We start from the raw sequence: 20,304 nt of genomic DNA on the forward strand, positions 1-20,304 counted from the left end.
CATAATATAATGTTAAAAATTATAGATATTATATGTAAAAAAAACGCATATATATGTAAACATTTTTCTAGAAATTTAAAACAAAATTTTACCATTTATTAAGTAATTTGAAAAGAAAAAAATATGTTCACAAAAATAAGATTGAATGAAACTTATTTAAAAAAAATATATCACAAGTTCGAGTTATGTAAATGCTTCATTAATGAGTCATGTAAATGCTTCATTAATATAGAGAAAAAAATTATTAAGGATAATAAGAAGATGTAAGGTATTTTTGGAATAAAAAAAATAGTGAGAAAATATTGAATATTTTTAAAATAAATTAAAATAATAGAAAAGTAGAAACACCCTTATCCAAAAATTGGCAGGACTTTACCAGCCCACACCGAAACAATAATTAATCAACATAAAAAGAAATTTAATATAGGTTTAATTAAAAAGCTTGAAATTTAACTAGACTTATGAATAATTATGATTTTACATTTTTGTATAATTTTAACCTTCTTACTTGTTTTAAAATAAATAAAATACCAAAAAAGAGACTGAGAAAGGGTGTAAGTAAGGTATTGCTTGCAGCAATCGAACCGTGATTTCAACAATAGAGAGCAGAAGGAGCTATTCAATTCTCAACAACCGGAAGCACTCAGCACACAACAGATAAATCCACACATCAAATCGCAAATCCTAATTAATTCCATTTCCCCCTTTTCTCCCTCCAAGCAACGTTCACTCGTAGTTGGAATTGGCGACCAAAATGCAGGGGTGGTTCTCGGCACCGAGCGGTGGTGAGGAGGAGGCGAAGCCCTCGTCGTCGTTGCTTGCCGATTGGAACTCCTACGCCTCTAATCAATCCTCCCAGGACAGCTCCAGTTTGGGTCTTTCCTTCGATCTCGAATCCGCCGTCAGGTCGGCCAATGACACCGTTTCCGGCACCTTCAGCGTGTAAGGAACCTACTTCAATATCTTACCACGCCTCTTTTTTTGCTTTATGTGTTTGTATGCAAAAACAAATATGGTTTTAATTTTGTGTTGTGAGAATCGTGTAACAGCTTAGTGTTTGTAAGTGGAATTCCAGATCCGTATCTGAGAAGCTTGGGGTGGGAAATATTTGTCCCTAGTAATACAACATCATAATTATCGGTCGAATTAGGCTCAGTTTGGATAAACTTGTCTTTGGAAGCACTTGTAACTTATAGAGAAGAGATTAAGAAAGTATAATGGATTGGGAATCTAATTTTTTTAACTCACTTAGGCTCTGTTTAGATTAACTTTTCTGTTGAAGCACTTATAAGAGAAGAAAACAAGGAAGTAAAACAAGTTAGTAAAATGGATTTGGACTCTAAATTGAGTGATCCACTCTAAAACGTAAAAATAAGTAATTTGATTGTTGATGAGAAATCGACAGTGGATGTTATTGTACATTCATGCAAATCACGTTTGTCTTAAAATATCAAAGGCTGATTTTCTTTCTTATCAACAACCGTACTTCCTCCACTCCCTAAAGCGAGTTACTTGTTTTTGAGGAAGCGGACCCAATTAACTGAACTTGTCATTCGTATGTTAAAATCAACTTGTGCTTTTACTTTTTAAAGAAGCTCTTTTATACAACTTCTTGAAAAGCTGAGGACTTAGGTGCAAAAGTTGTTTTTTGTTATGGAAGAAATTTGATTCATCTTACCTTCATATGTTCTTTTCTTGTTAGTGTTTTAGGGAGAAATTTATCCTAACAAAGTCTTAGTTTATAAGCTTGAGAGACTTTGGTTTAGTCCTTGAAAAGAACCAATGTGACTGACATTGTGATTTCTGGGGACTAAGGTGGAACTTTTCTATTTTTAAGGATGGAGAGTGCCATGCCATTAGTCACTGGTGAAATTCGTTTAAACCTGAAGATATTGTCAAAATAACTTTAGCTTGGATTTTGTTCCCTTTATTATTATAGTTGTTGTTGTATTGTAGGTTTTGGTTGGTTGTACTTCTAGTTATTTTGTTTATTTAAGTATAACGTTAATTATTCAATGGATAATTCACCGGGTTTAGAAAAAAAAATCATTTTTAGAATGTTGATTTAATTGGAGTCATGTACACTGTTGATTCAGAAGGAAGTTTGACACACAACTAGATTTGTGATAGGCTAACAGAACCCTCAGTAAGGGGTAAGATAGATGTTGCTTGGTGTTATTAAGCTGCTTAAGGGCAGGCCTACACCAAGATGGAAAGCCTTATTATCTTGGGATTAACTCTATTGCTCGCAAGGTTTTGGATCAAGGAAGTGCCTAAGGTGTTTCATAACATGAAATGTGTTCATCATACACAAGGATAAATCTGTTTTGGTAACCATGTCCTGTAGACCAGGTGGATAGAGTGGACTAGAGACTTGTTTCGCAGGTCCCAACTTTTACTTTGACTCAAAACTCAGAACTGGACACCTATGTCTTTGATGCCACTGGAAACTTGAGCCTCCCAAAACCCACCTGTTAACTATAGTTGTTGAAATATAATGTCTTTATTTTATTATTAATATTTATGTTAGAGTTNTGTTAGGGGCTTCCCGCCCTTTTATTTTTCAGAACTACTGTCTCAAAACTCAGAACTGGACACCTATGTCTTTGATGCCACTGGAAACTTGAGCCTCCCAAAACCCACCTGTTAACTATAGTTGTTGAAATATAATGTCTTTATTTTATTATTAATATTTATGTTAGAGTTNTGTTAGGGGCTTCCCGCCCTTTTATTTTTCAGAACTACTGTCTTCTATATATACAGTAGAAGTTGTATCAGACCTAATTAATCACAAATCATTAGACTGTTCATTTTCTCTCTTCTCACAGTTTTTAAAATGGCTTCCTCTATTGGCAGTAATTCCTCTTTATCTGCTACCCCTATCATTACATCTGCAAAACTGAATTGGAAAAATTATTTTTCATGGTCCTCTACTGTGGAATTGTGGTTTCTTGGTCAAGGACACCATGATCACCTTGAACAAGATATTTCTATGGTCCCAGATGAAGAAAAATCCCAGTGGCAGAAATTAGACTTTCAGTTATGTGCTGTTTTGTGGCAATCAGTTGAGCAAGAGGTTCTAGATATCTTGAGACCTTATAAGACATGCTTTTCTTTTTGGAAAAGGGCCCAAGATATTTTTGCTAATGATGTACAACGTCTTTTCGATGCAACCCAAAGAGCAACTTCTCTCAAACAAGTCAACCATGATATGGTTTCCCATGTTGCCAAAGCTCGGGCTGCGGTAGAAGAGTTAAAGAACTTCTTTGTAGCTGATTCATTAGAAAATCTCAACAAAAAGCTGGACAAGTTTTACATGGTCCTAATTTTGAAAAGTTTGCACTCTGATTTTGATCATGTACGTGATCAAGTTTTAGCTGGTGATCAAATCCCGTCGATGGATGGCTTAGTTACTCGACTCCTTCGAGTACCTACATTGGTAAAAGACGAGAATTTTAGTGATGCTACTGAAACATTCGCAATGGTGACACCGCGAGGAAGAGGAGGAGGTAGGAGCAATCGTGGAGGACGTGGTGGTTGGAGTGGACGTCCTCAATGCTCATATTGTAAGAGAATGGGTCATACCCAAGATAAATGTTATTCCTTGCATGGCTTTCCAGACAAAGCTGATGTGTCTAAATCTGATAATTCAGAATCTAGAATTTCTGATGAAGAGTACCAAGAGTTTTTGAGGTACAAGTCTGAAAAATCTTCTAATCTTGGCCAATCCTCCTCAATGCCAAATGTGTCAACTGCCCGCATCTCTCAATCTGTGGAAGGTCATAGTCCATGGATTCTTGACTCAGGTGCCTCAGATCATATTTCTGGTAAAATCCCTTCATTTTCTTCCATGTCCTCTCCGAAAACTCCTTATTTCATTACTGTTGCCAATGGATCCAAAGTTGCATCTCAGGGGATTGGCACAGTTTCCCTATCTCCTTCACTAAAATTGAATTCTGTTTTGTATATTCCTCATTGTCCTTACAATTTAATCTCTTTGAGTAGACTGACTCGTTCCTTAAATTGTTTTGTAACCTTTTCTGCTAATTACTTTGTTATACAGGAACATGGTACGGGTCGTCTGATTGGAGAAGGACATAAGTCATGAGGACTTTATTTCTTGAAACCTAACTCCTCAGTTTCCTGTTTTGCAACTTCATCCCTAAAACTTTTGCATGATTGGTTGGGCCACCCAAGCTTATCCAAGTTGAAGATGATGGTTCCAAGTCTCAAACACATTCAAGTCTTAGATTGCGAGTCTTGTCAGTTAGGAAAACATGTTAGATCTTCCTATCCTAAAAAGTATGAGACACGTTGTAATTTTGCCTTTTCAACTATTCACTCTAATATTTGGGGACCAAGTCGTGTTACTTTTTTTGGTTTTAATTATTTTGTAACCTTCATTGATGAATTTTCTCGATGTACTTGGGTTTATTTAATGAAAGAGAGATCTGAACTTTTGGCAATATTTGTGTCTTTTTTTAATGAAATTAAGAACCAATTTGGGAAGACAATTAAAATCCTCAGAAGTAATAATGCTAAGGAATACTTTTCTGCAGCATTTTCTTCATTCTTATCTTCCAAAGGAATTTTACACCAGTCAACATGTCCCCACACTCCACAACAAAATGGCATTGCAGAGAGAAAGAATAGACATCTCATTGAAACTGCACGCTCCCTGATGTTGAATACTAATGTTCCTGTTCATTATTGGGGTGATGCAGTCCTTACTGCCTGTTTTCTGATCAATAGAATGCCTTCTTCCTCTCTTGAAAATAAAGTCCCTCACTCTGTAATTTTTCCGAATGACCCTCTTTTCCATGTCTCTCCTCGTATATTTGGGTGTACTTGTTTTGTTCATAATGTGTCTCCAGGTCTTGATAAACTCTCTGCAAAAGCTATTAAGTGTGTCTTTTTGGGATATTCTCGCCTTCAGAAAGGGTATAAATGTTATTGTCCCTCAACCAAGAGGTATTATATGTCTGCTGATGTCACATTCTTTGAATGTACGTCTTTTTTCTTGTCCTTCATGGAGGATCGTTCATCTGTTCAACAAATGTTTCCTCTACCATCATGTGATCCCTTGGTTACTCCTGCTTCCTTACCTCAAACCCCAAATGCAAATGACATTGTTCCTCCACCTCTTCTCACATATCAGTGTCAGACACAATCTCAAACTCCAAACACTGAAGATCCTCAAGACTCAGATCCTCCTTCATCAGTTTCCCAACCCATGGATCCTTCATCCTCTTCACCCTCTCTTGACTCAGATAATAATTGGCCTATTGCCCTTCGGAAAGGTATTCTTTCTACTCATAATCCTTATCTTGTTTATAAATTTTTGAGTTATCATCGTTTGTCTCCTCCATATTTCTCCTTTGTTTGTTCCTTATCTTCCATTAAGGTTCCTAATAATGTTCATGAGACACTTGGTCATCCTGGATGGCGACAAGCCATGATTGATGAAATGCAGGCACTTGAACACAATGGCACTTGGGACCTTGTTCCTCTTCCTCTTGGTAAGAAGCTTGTTGGTTGTAGATGGGTCTATGCTATTAAGGTTGGTCCTATTGGTGCAAATGATCGTCTCAAAGCTCGTCTGGTAGCTAAGGGATACACTCAAGTCTAGGGCCTTGACTATTGTGATACCTTTTCTCTTGTGGCTAAAACCAATACTGTTCATATTTTGCTTGCTATGGCTGCCATTCGTCATTGGCCCCTTTACCAGTTAGACATTAAAAATGCCTTTCTTCATGGTGATCTAGAAGAAGAGATATACATGGAGCAACCTCCTGGGTTTGTTGCTCAGGGGGAGTCTTGGTTAGTTTGTAAATTAAATCGCTCCCTCTATTGTTTGAAGCAATCACCTCGAGCTTGATTTGATAAATTTAGTCGGGTTGTGCAGAATTTTGGATTGAAACAATGTGAGGCGGATCATTCAGTATTTTATAGTCACTCTTCTCCTGATAGATGTGTTTATCTTATGGTCTATGTTGATGATGTTGTCATTACAGGAAATGACATCACTGAAATTGCTCAATTAAAGAATCATTTGTTCAACCACTTTCAAACCAAAGATCTGGGTCGGCTAAAAAGTGGCACAATCAAAGGAAGGTGTTATCATTTCACAAAGAAAATATGCTCTTGATATTTGAGGAAACAGGCCTAACAAATTGCAAGCCCATTGATAGTCCTATGGACTCAAATCAAAAGTTAATGAAAGACCAAGGTGAATTTTTCTCAGACCCAGAGAGATATAAAAGGCTTGTTGGAAAACTCATCTATCTTACCATAACAAGACCTGATCTTTCTTATCCGGTAGGAGTTGTAAGTCAATTTATGCAAAATCTACACGTTGATCATTGGAATGCAGTGATTCGCATTCTCAGATATGTAAAAGGGAACCCAGGACAAGGATTGTTGTATGAGGACAAGGGAAGCACCNGTGTTGAGGGATATTGTGATGCAGATTGGGCTGGTTGTCCAATTGACAAAAGATCTACCTCAGGATATTGTGTTTTACTTGGAGGGAACCTTGTGTCTTGGAAAAGTAAGAAACAAAGTGTTGTTGCTCGATCTAGTNCTGAAGCTGAGTATCGATCTATGGCTCTAACTACATGTGAACTTGTGTGGATTAGACAACTCCTTCAAGAGTTGAAATTTTGTGAAAATGAGCAGATGAAATTGTACTGTGACAATCAAGCTGCCCTTCACATTGCCTGCAATCTAGTGTTTCATGAAAGAACAAAACAAATAGAGATTGATTGTCATTTTATCAGAGAGAAGTTATTGTCAAAGGATCTTGTTACTGAATTTGTCAACTCTAATGAACAACTTGCAGACATTCTGACCAAATCTCTAAGGGGGCCTAGAATTCAACTTATACATTTCAAGTTTGGTGCATATGATCTATATGCTCCAGCTTGAGGAGGAGTGTTGAAATATAATGTCTTTATTTTATTATTAATATTTATGTTAGAGTTGTGTTAGGGGCTTCCCGCCCTTTTATTTTTCAGAACTACTGTCTTCTATATATACAGTAGAAGTTGTATCAGACCTAATTAATCACAAATCATTAGACTGTTCATTTTCTCTCAACTTCAAGTATAGTAAAGAGGGAGACATTGAACTAAAATCATGTGTTTCTGAGACAATACAAATGCTTTATTTATATAGAGAAAAAGAAACCAACACAATAAATATAGGAGATTTGATATCCTCTAATAATACTTAGTCTGTTTGTCTAGTACCTCTGCATGAGTAGCCTTTTCCTAAATATTGACAACCCACTCTTATTTAATTTGATTTGCCTTTGTGTGTGTATACGTGTCTCCCAATGTCCTATATTTTAGACATTGGCGTTTGTGATTTATAGTCTTGTAATGTTGGATATGATACTTAAGCATTTCATAGTATCCAAGTCCCCATCAGTATGTTGATTCCCATCAGTTGGGAATAAAGTTTGTATGTAATTGTTTTTTCCCTTTACACGCCACTTCCACCAAAGGATTTCTAACAAAATGTAGTTGTTAACATAGTATTTATTTTTTAAATACTTAGGAATGTCATTCCCATCATTATGTTCCTGGGATCTTATTCCCAAAAGTAAAATTTGATAACCTGAAACACAATTCATGTGTTTTGCTAATATCAACGTGATCATCTAAGTGTACACATGATATTTCTCTTCTCTCTCGTGTCAAAAACTTCACTCTAAGGTCAAATTTATTAGGCTGAATCTTGGTGTCAGGAACTTTTGTGAATTAATGTTACAACTGAACGCAGGTTTCTGATGCAATTGTCTATGGAATAACTGGCTATTTTGTCTGCCTTAAATGCATGTGATAAGGTGGTGGAGTCGGAAATAGCTTTTGTTAGACAAGAGCTCTAGCGGCTAAACTTGATCCGTTTAGAACTTATAAGCTTAGGTTAGCTTGAAAACTTAAAAATGTACGTTGTGGTAAGACTTTTTTAATAGGTAATTAGCCTAATTCTAAATAGGTTAATGGGCCTAAATTTATACCTGATGTAGTTTGGTGAACTTTACCCTTTAAACATGTCGAGTTATAACTTCAAAAAATCTCTGTAAAAATTAATAGCATTGTATTTATGATTTAAGGATGTCAGCGAGTTAGGCCTTACAGCTTTTTAGCTAAATAGATTTTTTGTGAAAGCCTAAGCTGGAAAAACTTGTGGTAAGTTAGCCTTTTTGGTTTAGGCTTGACTCGGTTTAGAGTATAAAATGCCGCAGAAAGAACATATATTCTCCTAATTTGTCTTAAATGTATTTTCTACATCTTGGCAAAAGAACATGCTGGTAAGAAATCTTTTTGTAACAAATAATAATGGTTTTTTGCCTGGGCTTATCAAGTAATTTTTTTCTTATTATTTAGGGTTTCTAAAGGCGTGAGAGATCTACCTGGCAATTTTCAGTCTGCTACTAGTAATGTGCCTTCTGGCAAAGCACTTGTATATTTTGGTTTGCTTCTGGCAAGTGGAGTCTTCTTTGTTTTCATAGCATTTACATTATTCCTGCCCGTCATGGTGGTTATGCCCCAGAAGTTTGCTATATGCTTTACACTTGGCTGTGGATTTATTATTGGATCATTCTTTGCTCTCAAGGGTCCAAAAAACCAGCTTACTCACATGATGTCAAGGGAGGTAACTTGCTAGAATTTCATTTCCTATTGCCTGCATTATGATAAGAAAACTTGACCTGCTGTTATGTTGCTTCAATGAATTTGTTTGGTCTCTTTGATTCCCGCTTTGCTGCTTCTTCCTTACAGTCACTGTTATAATTGTTTTTCAGAGGCTCCCTTTCACATTGGCTTTTCTAGGCAGTATGATTGGTACCATATATGTATCAATGGTGCTTCATAGCTACATCCTCTCTGTGGTATTCTCTGTAGTGCAGGTATCACCTTCACGTATCCTTAAAAATGCTTCCTTGTAGCTTAGCCATGCCCATTCCCTAAGGTCCTTGTGTTATTGTTTTGATTTTCTATTGATCTAAGATATTATGCTAATGGTTTTTTGACTTCTATTTTATTGAATTTATTATAACAATTAGGAACACTTCTTTCAATCTAGCAAAACCGATATAAAAATTTAGGAACTTCTATTTACACACTCTTGATAGTGTGCTTTATGTGATGTGAGTTGCTGGGTGTGTGGAGATAGGTCATCTGTACAGTTTTTTTTTTTTTTTTTTTATTCTTCTGTCATGTTTCTTTACATTAAAAATGAAATTTTGACTTTACTTGCAGGTTCTCTCACTTGGCTATTATTCTATATCATACTTTCCTGGTGGATCTGCTGGAATGAAGTTTCTAACTTCTGCTCTTACCTCTTCAATAATGAAATGTTTTGGGCGGTGACCAATTTTTTGGTTGACAGTTGAGTTGAGTTCGGACCAGTGTCTATAGAGTAGTTGACTTGTAAATTTATCTATCTGCTGAAGAGGCCTAAGAATATTACTGGGTTGAAGCATCATCTAACAATTTCCTAGGCTTCAACGTTTGTGAAAACAAAATAACATTGTCTGATTGATGAAGTTAATTCTACCTGTGTTGCTCCCTTTTGCAGTTGGAATTTGAAATAATCTTTGTTTGTTTGCGAATTTCATTTTTTGACTGAGAATTGATTTCCCCCTTTTGATTTTGTCACCTTATGTCAAGAAGATGCAGAGGTCACCCTTTTGGCATGGAGGTAGATTAACCCAGTGGCATCAATACTCCACCTAAATCTTAAAAAGACTTGGATGGGTATCACTTGAACTACAATCGGCAATATCTGATTTCCCACTAAAAGCAAAACCTAACGAGAGAGACCAATCATATATATATATATATGTATGTATTAAAATTCAATGGCTCTGCAACTGATGCAGAGTGCCACCTCAATTCATGGACTTGTCCGATATATACAAAATATAGCTATTTGATGAGGAACAAAAATGATGGTTGACAGAAGCAGAAGGGAAGACATCAAAGGCTCTTTCTTTCTTTGATGACCTCAGTTTTTTCTTATCCTTCCACAAATGTAGAAAGGGTCTAAATTATCTGAGATCGATAATATTCTGAATTATACGTTTTTAAACTGTGGAACTAGAAAATTTAATTGATGAATAATTTATATTTTTCAATACTAGATAGAGCTGCATGGAGAATTGATGAGGGTGGGGAGGGAGAAAGAGGGAAGGTTATTTTGGTGGATGTTGGTTGGATTGTAGCATGAGTGGTTAAAGTAGAATGATGAAATGGAATCTGACAGATTTGGTGATCCTGCCAAACAATATGCAGAAATTTGGTTGAAACTGGAAGCATCCGGCCCTTCCCCCCCTCACTCGTTTTGGTCCCCCTCTTCTTCTACACATTATTCAATTCAATACTATATACAGACATAACCTTTCCCGGATTTAAAGGGCCAAAATATGCTCCCCCATCTAACTTTTGACCTGGCTAATACATCATCTTACAACATATTATGTTTTTTATGAAAAACAAAACTATCTTTTTGAGTTTTGCATAAATGATACTGTAATAAGGTAAATGAAATTTACTGTTTCTGAGTAAAAAGGAAATGGAAACAACATCCTTCCCCTCTCCATCTTTTTTAGTTAAGTATGTATTTAGTTTTAATCTTTGAACAGAAATTGAAATTCTGTCCAAAAATTAAAAAATGAACGAGTTTTAATTCAATTGAATTAATTTTTTAACGTCTCAACTGATGTTTAAATTGTTTACATTATTTTAATAAATTTTAATTTAAATGTTAACATAAAATATTATTTAAAAAATAAAATAAAAAATTATAATCATTATATTAAAAGTAAAAATATATTAAAACATAAATAAATTTTAATTTCACATTCAAAGTAAGAAAATATGAGCCTTTCTTTTTAATTTTCAAAGTCCAATGCAGAAAAAAACTTTGTATACCAATGTTGACTGGTGGAGTTGATTTGACAAGTTGAACGAGGTGTGGTCTTGGTGAAAAGGAAGGATTTGTAATAATTTATAGTGATTGCAAAGTTTATTAGGGAGCATAAGCCCCGGATTCAAGGAGATATTTGGACATAATAATGTCTGAGACTGCGATTTGACCTTTTAATATGAAGATTATGTGTGACCAAACCATGTTTCTATTCGGCAAAAACCTTTTTAATAATGGAATTATTGATTTGCATTGAGAGAAAACAAAGCTTAAGTCAGTGGAGCACTTTGAAACTTTCAATGAACAAAAAGTAAACTTAACAACAAAATCAAACTTCACACTCACAAAGTAATCAAATATAAAACCATCTCATTATGAGGGACCCAATAATTTCAATTCTTCTTAATCAATTTTCTAGATGGTGGATTTCAATTCTCAAGGCAACATACATAATCAGAGAGAAATGTCTAAACTTAAAAGTATATTACTATTAGATAAGGAAAGGAAGTAGAAATGAATGGAAAGATGGTAGATGATTTGATTGATATAGTATAAAACAAACATAATAATTTAAACACATTAATTCAATCTAACAATAATCACACATAATAAGTACTTAAACACCGTATTAAGTACTTGAATACTGCAATTTAAATATAATCTTATTCATACATTCTAACTATAATCACACATAATAAATAGATACGATTGTTTGAATAATTACAAAGAAACAAAAATCGAAATCGGTTTTATTTTCTTATATGATTTATGTATTATATGAAATATATTCATTGAAGTTAACATATATTAATGAATCAGATTGTCTTACACTTTACAAATATATGATATTAATTATTGATTAATGTGTCATATTGTCTTACACTTTACAAATCTACATTAATTATTGATTATTGAGTTTGATTACCTAAAAGTAAAATGCACTAATGATTAATTAATGGATTTGAGTGTCATATGCCATATAAATATACAATTGATGTTTAGATAAAGATAACATTTTCTATCCTTTTCTAATATTAGTTTATCCTAATAAAAAAAGATCTTTCCATGAAACGTATCTGACTTTAATGTCAAAATATCTTCTGTAAGTCAACAATCTATAAAAGTAAATTGCATTTTTGAAGAGATTAAACGATCAAAATATAAAGCAAAACAAAAAGAACGACCAACCCTTAAACCAATTGAACCTAAACAATTTCAAAGACAAATACTATTTTGGATGGATTGATTTGTATGAGTGTTGTTGGGTACTGAAAAGTCCACGTGTGCCGTGCATATAAGGACAAAAGTTGTTATATGATATTGCAATACAGTAGAATAGCAATTGCAACAATAGAAGAGCATGTCAAAAGGAAATATCATAATGTAATTTGGCTACATGGAACCCATTCATTTTCATCTTTTATATACATTATACGTATTTCTCACAATTAAAATAAATAAATAATAATAATAATAATAATAATAATAATAATAATAATAATAATAATAATAATAATAATAATAATAATAATAATAGTGTTTCTCCATATCATTGATTTGATGAAATCCAAGAAGTCATGAGTATAATTACTCTGTTTAATATATACACATTCTTTTAGGGTTTGATTAGTTTTTAAAGACTCCTAAAAGAAAAGAGGAAATCCTTGGTCTCATAATTATCAACACACTCTTAACTTTTTATTTTTAGAAGAAACAAGTTTGGAACCTTACATTTTTTGAGTATTTAAACAAAAAGTTATAGTTTGTTAACATATTCTTTTAGGTAATAATGTATCTATGGTATGAAAAGTTTCTCATTTATTTGTTCCTCTTTTTCTTTTTACCCATCAATGTCAATGTGAGTAGAAGGAGTAGTTAAAGATGATGTACAACTAATGGCCCATATTGCACACGCCCACAAATAGTACTATAGTACCTAATTCATAAAGGCTTACCGACACAATAATCAACATTAATTTTTTAATTCATTATTGCTATCAAATAGAATGACGAAGGTAATGTGATTTTTTAATTGGATTTTTTCTAGGGATAAAAAAAAGGGGTCAAGTTTCACATATTAGCCTATGGGAAAAAGGCGAAGACAATGTTTTTAATTCAGAAATCTAAACTAATCCGGCTCATCAAGCCCCACTAATTACTTTGTGGATCAAATTGAACCAACTTAACAATTCAACTTTATTAAAAAATTCAATATTTCATATTAATACAATTCAGTAGCTTCGGTCAAGGTCTAATACAACTCAATTAATATTTGAAACAGTTCGAACAATAACTCTTTTCAACCTGGAACCAGTTTGACAATTTGACATCAACCCATTTACAACATGTTTTCATGTAAAAAATAAAAAGTTTCAGTTTGTTTATATGCTATATTAGATTTTTTATGACAAAAAAAATATTAAAGACGAGCTACTCCAACAGTTTGACGGGATGAATTTTAAAATTCAATCCGTTTTTAATTGGCAAACCAATATGATCTAATCTAATTTTGACAAAATCAGGTCAAGCTTAAAAGGGTTAAGTCAACCTATTTTGTCATTCCTAATTTCTTTTTGTCTTTTGTATCTCATTTTTTAATTACTTTTTATTCATTGTATTTTCTCTTCATTTCATTGCTTGCATTAGTCTTAACAAATATGTGGTCTGAAAGTTAAATTGAAATTGTGTTGTTGAGATTGATTTGTACATATGAGAATGTTGATAAATAAACAAAATATATTTATCTATAAATCCTTAATTTATGTAATGAAGTTATACTATAAGAGAATGTGAAATATCGATTTTTAATTGAAGTATGTGAATTTTGGAATTAGTGAATATTGTGAAAAGTAAACATGAGTTTTAGAAACCTTAAATATTGAAGTTGTAATTATTGTTTATTGTGTTTAGTACATGGATAATATGGTAACGTTGGTTAAAATAATGGATCCTGATATGTTAACAATTTTTTTTAACAATTTTTTTATAACAGGACACATGTCACTATTTTATTGGTCTGTTTGAATTTATTTTTAAAAAAATATTTAAAACAGACCAATCACAAACTATCACATATGTATTGTCAAAAAGTTGTCAAAAAAAAGTTGTTAAAAGAACTTTTCTATATTAAAGTTATATTGAGGTATTTTTAATATTTTTAAGAGTACATATCTCATGTTTGAGTAAGGACTTGCGGCTAAGCGATCATTTGTTTTGTTTTAAAATCTTGTAATTGAGATTTTGTAATCATGCAAATTTAATTATACAGAAAAATAAAAAGCCTACCATAATTTGTTTAACGTCCATCATATATATTAATTAAGATTTAAGTGTAGGATAAAGGTAGATATTCTTAATTGAGTTTTTATTAATTTTTTTTAGTTTATATTGAATATTAAAATATTTTATATTTTTTAATTAAGTTGTTGTTTAATTTTTATGTTTTCTAGGTGACATGGTTGTTATCTATGTCTTTCTTAGTTGTCTTTATATATTATTTTGTGTTAATATTAAATGATGTAGAATATATGACTTTTATTAGATAAGAATAAGTAAAAATGAAGAGAAAAATAAAACAAAAACGTAAATACAATTTGGGGAGGTTGGAAAACAATCGTGGGGTTGAACAAGGGAACAAACATAGAATAAGATTGAAAAGAAAGTGAAAACGAAAATGTATTGAATAAGGGTAAAAGAAAATGAAGAGGTTGCAGAGTAACAAGTAGTAAATATAGTTTTTTCTTAAGAAATTTGTACAACACTTACAACTCTTTTAATTCACAACTTAATTAGATACAAGGACAACAAAAACACAAGAATTTTTTTTTATATTTTTATCAAACAATTGGTGTGTAAGGAATATAAAGTATTTACAATTTGTTAATACTAGAGTTCATACACTCCATTCTCATGTATTAATAAACATTTCAATTCCATATTCATTTCAAAATCAACTCACAAGCATACTCAAATCCTATCCTTAGTGACTTTAAGTCTATCACAATTTATCTAGTTTCAATCCCTTGAATCCTCAACCAACAACCATACATGAAGTTCAAGAGTATAAGATTACTAATGAATCAAGTTATATTCCTAGATTCAAGCATCCATTAGGCATTTAATTTAAAGTCTAGATTCCAAAGATATTTTTCAACACCTCAAGAATCACAAATCAAGAATGAGAACAATCAACATCAAACCTTAAACATGAAAATTGAATAACTGACATGAATTGGAAAGACATATCTCATTAATAGCACATTATACAAGAGTTTCATGTTTTACAATTTATCTTAACACCCCAAACAACTTTCAAGGGTCTCTCTTAGTCGCCCTAGGTCGAGAGTGAAGTGTGGGAGGAAGAGAAATTTTCAAAGATCCCGAAAAACATGTTTAAATACTTCATTTTAACATGGCAGCAATGTTGGCGTTCAATGCCATATAAGTACCGCTCAACGCCACATCAGTTAAAACACGAAAGGAGCTCTATATCAAACCACCACTCAACGAAATTTCACACTCTCAACGCAAACACTATTGGACTAGGCGGTGCTCAGTGTCACGTTTGTGTCGCTCAACGCGAGACTCTTCTACAACACTGGTTATTCTTTGACTTTGCAACACTAGACGCGATTTTGGCAAAATGATCAATTCTTGTCCAAAACATGTTCCTTTGAATTCTATCTTGTTATCCTCCACTACAAAAGCTTTCTTGTCACTTATTTTAGACTTATAAATAAGAAAGTTAAAGATAAAACAAACATAAAACAACTAAAATACAAAATAATACAAAATGTCTTAAACTTAAGAATAAAACAAGATTAAAGTTATGAAAGAATTGATTTATTCATAATAATAAACACACAAAAACAAGTAAAAATGAACATTATCAATAATGATGAGAGATTACAATAATGAGATTTGAGTTACACCTCAAACCAAGTGAGAGATTATGGAAGAGAGGTTTTCTTAAGAAAACTAAGATACATAAATGACGTGAAGTTGTTGATACTTGTAATGAAAAATAGCATTTAGGTGGCAGGACAAGCTACAACTCCAAATGATCAAAACAAAATAAAAGAACAAAGTTATGCATCTCAATCCACGACCACATATCATGCAAACGATCGATTTGTATTTTCAAATAAACATGAGAGTTGAAGGTCTTTCTGGTGACACATAATTCTATGACAAGATATATGCATTCATCCAATAATTCAAATCATCTATTATGTTAACCACGAAATTAAGTTGTTTAATATTAACAGAATACATAGAGAAATAAATAACTATGGTGATCAAACAATATAATAATCACGTCACCTAATTAATAATAAATTAAACAATACACATTTAATTAAATTATTTAAAGCTTTTTAATATTCAATAAATCAAAAATTAAATTTAATATATATAAATTAAAAATTGACAAACATATAATTTAGTCTTTTCCAAAATTACTATTTTAGTTTTAACAAAATTACAGTGAAAGTAAATAATGATGTTTTAAAGCTTATCTAATATCTTAAAAAATATTTTGGTTCCATAGGAAAATGCAACTTTATAACATTTCTCTTTTCCTTTAGCAGTGTCTGTCTTAGGTTTGTTTCTCACTTTTAATATTCTAAGTTGGTGCTTCTGAGTCACAAAATATATTATAATGTGACTTTGGTAATCATATTTAATCTTCGCACATGTTTGTCACAAACCTTCAAAATAGGAAATAATTAATTATTCAAATTATGTGATCCAATCTCACCAACCACAATTAATTCCCAAATCACATGATGATGTTATTCAAATTATATTTATTTCTATATCATTAAGAGAGGAAAAATGGTAAAAGCAAAAGAAGAAAATTGAACTATCACTTTTCTTTTTCTTTTCTTTCTATAATAAAAAGCTCGACCTAATAAAGTCAAGATACTTCTTTAAGTGATTGAACATTGAAACTCTAAAATGTTTCTAAAAATTTTTGTGTGATTAATTATAGGTTAAGTGGATCTAATAATTATTTTGATTGATTAGCTTTTGTTCTTATTCTTCTAAAAATATGATTATTTTATTGATAGCACTTAATGGTTTTGCCTCGGAATTAGGAAGTGATGATAACAATGGTGGGTTGGAGTACCACAATTTCCAACTATACAAGATTTCTCATGTTGGAGTTTTGTTGAAGTGCAATTCACAATTTTTCTTTTATAATAATAATAATAATAATAGTTAATCAATTTTTCTCGTGAAAGTTATAGTTGGATATATTTTATATCAATGTTATAATTTAAAAACAATTTATGTTGTTACGTACAAGAAAAATTTATGAAATTTGAGTAGAATCATAACATTTTAAGTGATAATGATTAGGCAATTTACTATATTTGATACACATGATAATACAAGAAAAACGATAACATTCTGAGGGCATAAAAATAAGTTGGTATATGAATTCAAATTATACCTATTTACATTATTTTATTTATTATCATAATTTTTAATAGTTAATAACTTTTAAGAATAACTTAGTTAATATAATAATTAATTACTTTTTTATTTCTAAATTTGGTTTTTGGTTAGTGATTTTCTTATAGTGAAATTTTCAAATAAATAAAGATGAAACATCCTCCTGAAAATTTGTTTATGATAGAACTTTCCAATATTTAACAGATTTTTTAATTTTTTAATTAATTTATTATTTTTTTCCCATTTTAATTATATCTTAATTACTTTCAAGAAATTAACTCATTTTTTTTTTTAAAAATTGGTTTTTCAACTTGTTTCTTTTTTCTTTAAAACTTAAGTTGATTCATAAGTTGGAGATAAATAAACAATAAGAATAACCACTTCATTTTATTAATTATATAACTAAATAATAAAATTCTTAAACAAAATTAAAAAATATTTTAAATGCTTAATTATCCAAATTTATATTACAATTTCGTTATACTTATCATGAAAATGTATGTGTTGTATTATAGTATAAAGGGTTTGAATTTGTTATTTAAGAGGAAATTAAGTTTATTAGTTTTTAAACTTACATGAAATATTTTTATTAGTTGACCATTAATTCTTTTTATACTAATCATGCGTAAACATTACAATATGCATTAATAAATATTTAAAATATTCAAAATGTAAATATTTAACTTTTTATTGTAAAATTATGATTTGAAACTACTCAAACCCAAGTCCAAAAATAAATTCAAGAATCAATAATAAATAATAAATGTGATATTATATGGAATGATAAATATTAATATTGATTTGCATATATAACGGTTACTTCGTTATAAAATATTAATTTTAAATATCACCATAATATTTATATCAATAATAATTTTGATTTTAATTTTAAGAAAGATGACATTGTTCCATTTAAAAAAATATATTCAATTAAATAATATATATATATATATATATATATATATATATATATATTAAATTAAATAAAAATAATAATATTTCACAGAGAAAATATGACACTAATATTCACATAAAACATTTTTACAGGATTAGATATGAAAAAATAAAAAAAAATTACAAATTAACATCTAATATATCTTTAACTTGATTGATATGATAATTAATTGAATCAACTTTTAAAATTAAGGACTTTATTGAAAGAAGAAAAGAAGACCAAATTAAAACTTTTTAACTAAAACTAACTAATTAAACCCTTAAAATATTAATATAAAAGTTATTTTATTATTAATTAATAAAATATATGTACTAATAAATTATTTTATAATATGTTACTTTCGTTATTTTTAAAATATGTAGAATATTTTTGTTAATCAAATCAAAGTTATCTAATTTTAATTAGAAAATATTTTTTTTAAAATTTAAAAAATTAAATATATTTTTAATTTCTTAATTTTTGTGAAATTGAATTTCGTTATTATCTAATAAGTTTAGTTCAATTTACCATTAAACTTAAAAATATGTGAACACACATTTGACAATGTGGTTTATCACATAAAAAAATCTTTAACATTACAATAATTAAATCTATTTATTAATAAAATTTAAAGATAAAAATAATTTAAAATTTAGAATAAAAAAAAATATAATTTAATAAAAAAATTAAATAACTAAAAACATATATAATCTATATTAAAATTCTGTTTTTATTTTTTTATATAAGAATACAATTTAGGAGTTAAAATGACTTGTGAATTATGTAATTCAAAAGTTAAAAATAATTTTGGAATTTATAGTGCGAAAACTGAAAATGGTTTATAATTTGTAAGTAAAAAAATGACTTTCAGATTATGTGGACTATAAATGTTTTAGTCATCTTCAACTTCTGAAAATTATTTTTAAAGTTTTGGAATTACATACTTTGGAAGCTAAAATAGTTTCTAGATTTTACTTAAAATACTTTGGAAGCTAAAGTGAAAAATATTTTTAGAGTGTAGAATAGAAAAGCTAAAAATGATTTTTAGAATATATAGTTTGAAAAAGTTTGGGATGGAGAGGAAATAACTTTGACAGCCTTCAAAGTGCTTTTCAAATGTAACCAACCATACATCAAAATCCACCTTTTACTTTCCAACCTATCTTTTTTTTCTTCACTCTTTAACTAAATTAATTATCTTTTTTCTTTTCATTAAGGTGTGTTTAATTGGGGTGATCGGAAAGAGTGATGGAGTGATTTGAGAATAATTTTTTGTTGTTGTTTATTTGAGTGAATTTGGAGGTAAACGAGAGTGAATTTTAAAGTAAATTTTTTTAATTTGTCCTATAAATTAAATTTTACACCAATTCTCACAAACTTTACTTCAAAATACACTCTCGTTTATCTCCAAATTTACTCAAATAAACAAAAAAAAAAAAATTACCTTCAAATTCCCTCAAATCCACTCAATTACTATCTCCCAATCATCCCAAGTGAACACACCCAAAATCACTTAAATCTTCTCCTTAATTAGTACAAAACCTGTTTTAATCTAAATTTTCTAGTTTTAACCCGTGACTTCATAATGCTCACTAAGTTACAAAGAGCTGACAGAATAAAGAATATTTAAAGAGATGATAATGTTGATTTTTGAATTTACCATTTGAATATTGAAAAGATGCAACTTTCTTCCTTCCATTCATTCTTTTAACTAAACACTATCAGATATCAGAGCAGACAATATGATCAGATCTTTCAGAATTTTATATCACTTTTTTTATTACACATATTCTCACCTCTTCATCAGATTCCTCATCTAAATATAAACAAATCCTTTTAGTTCACTCCGTATGAATCAAGTTGAATCATGCAAAAGATCAGAAATCATATAAATTTGATAATTAAGTTAGCTGTTGTAAAAATTAGCAAAGATGTGATATCATATATGTTAAATTGATGAAAATAAAACTGTTTAT

At 30.5% G+C, this 20,304-nt stretch overlaps 1 protein-coding gene across 5 annotated transcripts; it reads left to right on the forward strand.

Annotated features, from left to right (window-relative positions):
* The first annotated feature begins 538 nt into the window (after positions 1-538).
* On the forward strand, positions 539-9,619 carry LOC106776001 (protein transport protein SFT2). 5 transcript variants are annotated; one of them, XM_014663288.2, is made up of 4 exons: positions 543-942; positions 8,394-8,661; positions 8,810-8,914; positions 9,267-9,619. In XM_014663288.2, the coding sequence occupies exons 1-4, from the start codon at positions 755-757 to the stop codon at positions 9,375-9,377; spliced, it is 672 nt and encodes a 223-aa protein (XP_014518774.1). In that variant the 5' UTR covers positions 543-754; the 3' UTR covers positions 9,378-9,619. The 5 variants fall into 5 exon arrangements, with proteins under 5 accessions (XP_022642437.1, XP_022642438.1, XP_014518774.1 ...); XM_022786718.1 differs by lacking the exons at positions 8,394-8,661; positions 8,810-8,914; positions 9,267-9,619 and adding exons at positions 4,064-5,300; positions 5,405-5,519; positions 6,015-8,387 and having other exon boundaries at positions 804-942; XM_022786716.1 differs by lacking the exons at positions 8,394-8,661; positions 8,810-8,914; positions 9,267-9,619 and adding exons at positions 2,857-3,827; positions 4,064-4,466 and having other exon boundaries at positions 539-942.
* Positions 9,620-20,304: the final 10,685 nt, after the last annotated feature.

The sequence above is a fragment of the Vigna radiata genome, chromosome 10 (assembly GCF_000741045.1).
Source record: "Vigna radiata var. radiata cultivar VC1973A chromosome 10, Vradiata_ver6, whole genome shotgun sequence".
Taxonomy (NCBI): Eukaryota; Viridiplantae; Streptophyta; class Magnoliopsida; order Fabales; family Fabaceae; genus Vigna; species Vigna radiata.